Here is a 5,838-nt window from a genome sequence, read left to right on the forward strand (position 1 = left end):
TAGAGGAGAAACAATAATGTACAGTATGTGGAAAATAATGTGTTTTTTGAACCTTAAACCGCATAAACACATTTCATTACACCAAATACACCAAATAATGTTCTTTTTAGCAGCATCATATGACCCCTTTAAACTAGACTTAGCTGAGTTTGAGCATGACTAGAGTGAGTGTGTGAGAAAGAGCGCAGGGGCTTGATATTTGTGTTTGTACTTTGAAATCCTTGATAATAGGCGCTGTGTGCTGTCAGCTCTGGTTTCATCAGACAGCTGGTGTGGCTGACGGGGCGGGGACGCTTCGCCCATCATGTGTGGGGCCGGCTTCTCCCAGGATTTCTCACACCCGTGACTCTGGCTCCTGTTTCAGATCCGACATGAAGGAAGTGTGCCGTGCTAAATCATCCATTACGTATGGTGGTGTGAATCCTGACCCGTCCCTTCTATTGCCCGAATTCAAACCTGAGCCCCCTGGGAAACAGCTATCCACTTGTTGTTTGAGTCTACTTGTTGCAAACCTGAAGTGGCGTATTGTTACGGGTCATGTGAATTGTTAAAGTTCTTTATATTTTGTGGAAATATAAAAATGTGGAAATGTGGCTTCAGAACAATTGACATATACTAAAAACAAGACAAACATTAAAAAACAAGAAGATACAGTATAATTAAAACCATGAAAAAGAATAAAAAAAAAATAAAGAAAAATAACCATGAGATATGCATTAATTAACATTCCATTTAAAATACTTAATTTAAATAAAATTATTTTAAGTGTAAAATGAAAAGCGGTTGGTGCACAATTTTCACTCAGAAACTGCTAGTAGATTTCACTATTAATTTACAAAGAAAAATAATCAAGCATGAATTTTTGAAGTAGAAAGACTGAAATAGTATTTCCTTACAAAAAGTAGTCCGATAATGTTTTTTTTACAAATTTTTTTTTTGTAAAAACTTTACATTTTTAAAATTTTTTTTTACAGTGTATAAAACAACATACATAAAGTATAAGAATAAAGAAATAACAATAAAAAATAATAAAATAAAATGTTATACATATATACAGTTTATACAGTTAAATTACTATTGTTATGAACTTTTGTAACTGATGTAATTTCCTTTTATGTCATTTGATCAGTTTTACATTTACATGCAGTTATACTTCAATCTGACCAAAAAAAAAATAATATTTCACCTAATTCATAATTATTTACTGAGATTTGAGGTTGGGTAAAAGTATTTCAAAAGTATTTCAAGTGCTGACACACTTTTCACGCCACATGCACTGAAGGTGACATGCATTTTATGGGACTTTAGGGCAAATACAGTAGACGTCAGGATGGCCATGTGCCTCTGATGAATTTACAGGAGCGGGAAGCCTTTGGTTTCTGGGTGTGAGGCAGTGGAGATGGCACACCTCTACTGAACACACACACATACACGTATAGACACAAAAAGTGGCTTTAAGGATCCCCCTCCTCCTCCTCTCATCCTTTCCAGGTCCAAGCTGCTGATGTTATCAAGTGTTACAGAAAGCAATGTGATTTGCCCGTGAGTGTGGGAAAGCATCAGATGCTTCAGACCCATGCAGACAAAGCATTGTAAATGGAACGTGCTTGTGTGTCATCAGTCCCAACTCCAGCATTACGTTTCATTACGAGTGATTCCATAATGTTAGCAGAAAAAACCCTGGTGGGCTAACCTCTAATTTCTTTCTTTTTTTTTTTTAATGACAAAATGTTGTCTATATAGATTCATGTCTTATAATATAACAGAAATATAATATTATAATCTAAAACAATATGTTGAATAAAAATGCAGCATTATTGCATAAATAAAAGTTTTACTCTTTTAAACTGAAAACACTTTAAATACTTAAATCTTCAAATAAATTGTGTTTATAAGTTTGGAGGTCAGCAACTCCAAAAATTATTACCAAATTAGACTTTCGACATGAAACTGAACAGTTATTTATTATTTAATCTAAGTTAAAGTTAAACTCAGAATACCTCCGAGTTAATGACAGTGTTATTTTAGTATCATTGAGATGCTTAATATTTTGAATTATATAATTAAATTAATTATTATTTTTGTATTTTGCATTGTATTTTTTTATTTTGATTTTGGTTAAATTAATTTTGTGTTTTGTTTTTATTATTTCTTTTAATGTCTATATTGTTTTATTAATTATATTTTAGTTTTAGGTTATTTTAGTACATCAAGTTCATTTCAGTGTTGCTTTGGCAACTAGCTAAAATTAAATTTCAAAAACATTTGTATATTTTTAGTTAATATTTATTTCAACTAGCAACTTTTTTACTTTTATTTTTTTAACTTTATATAATAACCCATGATGCACAATAATTTGCATATTAAATATATTTTAAACATGCCACTAAAACATGTTCAGGAATTTGCAAACTTACCTGAACATATAAGTGATACTAACTATTCATCATGTAAGCTCGATTATGTACATAATTTATTTTTATCATAATTTATTTGCAACTATATCCTAAAAAAAATATCTAATGCATCCAAATATTTGCATTCCTACCATTTGTTTTGTACTGAACAGAACTGTATGCTATGTTTTTAGTGTACAATCAGTGTTTATGTGGTGACTTCATTGCTATTTATTAAGTACAATATATATAGTATACATAAATGAAAGAATGATTTCAAATGATTTTTTAAATAATTAATTGCTTTTATTAAATGCAATGACAGACACACAGTGTCCACAATGTTTCAGCGCACAAGAATGCCATCATAAGAACAAATATTGTTTTTCTTTAGCCTTTACAAAAGGCTGTATCAAATCAACATCCATCAGGACCCTACAAAGAGTTCAGATTCTGAGCAATATCACTGTTTGCAAGCCAAACAACATTAGGATGGGGAAACAAGCCTCTAGACCAACACAAGGCAAATGTCTTATACATCTTATCAAGAATAAAACAATTGAAACTTCAATATGAAGCAGCTGAAATGAACATAGAAATGGAAATGTGTATCTCCTACAACATAAGAGATGGTAAAACCACCATCTAGATTTTCTGTGGAAGTCTTTCATCGTCTACCAGGGTCTCCAGAGAGGTCTGTGAGCACATGGTTCCTGCTTCACCTTGGTGGGCTGATGGGAAGCTGGGGACACGTGAGTGAGGTCTTTAGATGATCTCTGGGCTTCTTGGCAGTGGTTCAGATGCTGACGTACAGCGTCCACCTTGGTGTTTCCAGATAAGAAGCTCATGGTCTTCCTCCAACACTGGGAATAGCCGTCAAAGTGGGCTTTCTGTGGAGCCGAGGTCTTGGGCTGCAGCTGCTGTTTCAGAAAAACCACCGTCATCTCCAGGATGTCGGCTTTCTCCAGCTTGGTGTTTGGATCCTGCTGGTGGAACTCCTTCTCCAGCATGGATTTGAGCTGCTCGATGCAGTTGTTGATGCGATCTCTGCGCATCTTCTCCACCACTGGTTTTCTCAACTGTTGAGGAAGGAGACATCCGGTTAGATGTTTGCTTCAACATTCGTAGCACAGCAAAAGAGAAATGTAGAGAAACAATTGTGTTTCAAATGTCAAAAATACTTACTTTATGCTTTTCCTTGTTGGAAAGTTTAGAGTAGTCAGTCTTGTAGGTTGGAGCCATTCTTTCAGATGGAGAGAACTTTCTCTGAGGAGAGCGAGTCAGTTGTGTTGGGAATGAGGGTCGTGCTCCTCTATTTATAGGAGCTCATTAGCATTACAAAGCCATGAGTCCCAGTCAGGATTAGCTTTCCCACACTCAGAGGCCAGTGGGTGAGGCGTCCTCCACAATAGAAGAGGCATCAATTATTTCATGGTTAACTGGCCTCGGGGCTCCCACGGAGGGAATGGTCTTCCACACACCCAACGTAACACAGGCAGGTTGCTGTACTTTTATTACCTGGGAACATCAGCGCTCGCTGATAAGGCTTCTGCAGATGGAGACTGTAGACATATGATAATTTCCCAAGGGATGCAAAGGAGATAGATAAGATGTCGCACACCTTATCAGGCAGAGACATGGATCTTGTACAACAGCTGGCTGGAAGAAAAAAATATTTTTTTGAAGAAATGCTAATGGGTAAATTATAGATGTGATAGTAAAATTAGCAAAAATATCTATACGAGGATAAAATATTTAATTGTATTTTAATATTATATACATGGACACTTATTTACATATGCACATCATTTTATAATAAATAAAAAAAAAAATACAAAAAGGATTTACTGTGAATGTGAACTGTAAAATTTATAATAGCTCTATTTATAATTATTATAAAGTAAAAAAATATTTAAATATATTACAATACAAAATACAATAAAAATGACAAATCTTCATAGGAGATCCTGTACAACAGCTGGCTGGAAGAAATTTTTTTTTTTTTATCTTTAAAAAAAATTAAGTTGTAAATAAAACAAAGATTATTGGAGGATGTTTTACAAGAAAATACTATTTTAGTTTTCTACTTCGTTTCAAATTTAATCCATTGTGTTAGGTTTCTTTGCAATTAATTTACTAGACATTTGAGTAAAAGTAAATCCTTCATTTTTTTTTTCAGTGTAGATTCTGAAAATATTTACTTGTATTTAATTACATTTTTTTTAGTATTATAATTGTTTTATTTACAACTTTTTTACAGTGTAAAAAATATTAATATGTTTGACTGATTAATTTAGTGAGACTTTCTATAAGAAATATAGTAACGCCAACAGGTTATCAAGTGAGACAAGTGAGTTTTTTTTATTTTTTTTTAGTTGTATTTTAATATTATATACATATATGCACATGTATATACAAATGCACAAGATTTTATACATGAGAAAATTAATAAAAAATAATAATTTAAATGTAATATAAATTATTAAACTGAGTACATTCATTCATTTATAATTATTATTTCATTTCACATTTTTTATTACATTTTTATTGCATTTTATTTATCTATTGTATTTTATTTATCTCTTCTTTTTCCGATATTGTGTCATTTCTATTATTTATTTATTTTTTAATTTATTATTTAATTTCCAAAAAGCAAGGGATTATTTGAATCTTTTTTTTATACAATTATACATGTGTATATATATATATATAGCTTCAAATCAGAATCATTTGAGTCTACGCGAGTTTCAGGTCAGTGTCAGGTTTGTGCCTCTGCTGCAGATGTTGCAGCACATGCTCGTGCGCTGATGGAGACGCGTGTGCGGGGGTCATATATATTATATCTTATGATATTTCCCATATTATTTGTGATGGCTCTAACTAAACTTTAAAAGTGTTTCTTCAGTCCTCACACACTCTGCCCGGAATGCATTCACTGTGAATGTCAATTAAGCGCAATTATCCCATGCCCTCAAGGATGGCACACTTCTAATGTTCTGGGCCCCCCTCCCGCCCTGAGAGAGTTTTGGGTAATAAATGGACAGATAGTGTGGGAAACCCAGGCTGGATCCTGCTCACACGTTCTTGAGTCAATAGATCGAGCCCCTCCTCAAACAGCCTTTGAACCTGCTGCTCAGATCAGACGCGTGTGTGTTCTCACCGCTCGCTCACATCACCTGCTCCTCTGCCTCAAGTCTACACCGCCCCCCCGCACACATGTCTCCATCAGTGCACGAGCATGTGCTGCAACATCTGCAGCAGAGGCACAACCCTGACACTGACCCTTTCAATGTGGAAAACTCGCGTAGACACAAATGATATATATATATACATATATACATATATATACATACATATATACATATATATACATACATACATATATATATATACATACATACATACATACATACATACATACATACATATATATATATATATA

General features: G+C 33.6%; 2 protein-coding genes across 2 annotated transcripts in view; one reads left to right on the forward strand and one right to left on the reverse strand.

Moving 5' to 3' along the window:
* Positions 1–5,838, forward strand: part of her2 (hairy-related 2) — a 20,487-nt gene that overhangs the window by 3,756 nt on the left and 10,893 nt on the right. The gene's annotated exons all lie outside the window — the stretch shown is intronic.
* On the reverse strand, positions 2,743–3,781 carry LOC107701987 (transcription factor HES-5-like). Its single transcript, XM_016504159.1, has 2 exons — positions 3,582–3,781; positions 2,743–3,475 (listed from the first exon to the last, which is right to left on the reverse strand). The coding sequence occupies exons 1-2, from the start codon at positions 3,636–3,638 to the stop codon at positions 3,071–3,073; spliced, it is 462 nt and encodes a 153-aa protein (XP_016359645.1). The 5' UTR covers positions 3,639–3,781; the 3' UTR covers positions 2,743–3,070.

Source organism: Sinocyclocheilus anshuiensis, unplaced genomic scaffold (assembly GCF_001515605.1).
Source record: "Sinocyclocheilus anshuiensis isolate Anshui unplaced genomic scaffold, SAMN03320099.WGS_v1.1 scaffold262, whole genome shotgun sequence".
In the NCBI taxonomy this organism is placed as follows: domain Eukaryota; kingdom Metazoa; phylum Chordata; class Actinopteri; order Cypriniformes; family Cyprinidae; genus Sinocyclocheilus; species Sinocyclocheilus anshuiensis.

Coding starts and splice junctions, on each gene's coding strand:
- LOC107701987 (XM_016504159.1), bottom strand. CDS start 3,638: ATGGCTCCAACCTACAAGACTGACTACTCTAAACTTTCCAACAAGGAA. Junction 3,476..3,581: donor CCAACAAGGAAAAGCATAAA/GTAAGTATTTTT, acceptor CTTCCTCAACAG/TTGAGAAAACCAGTGGTGGA.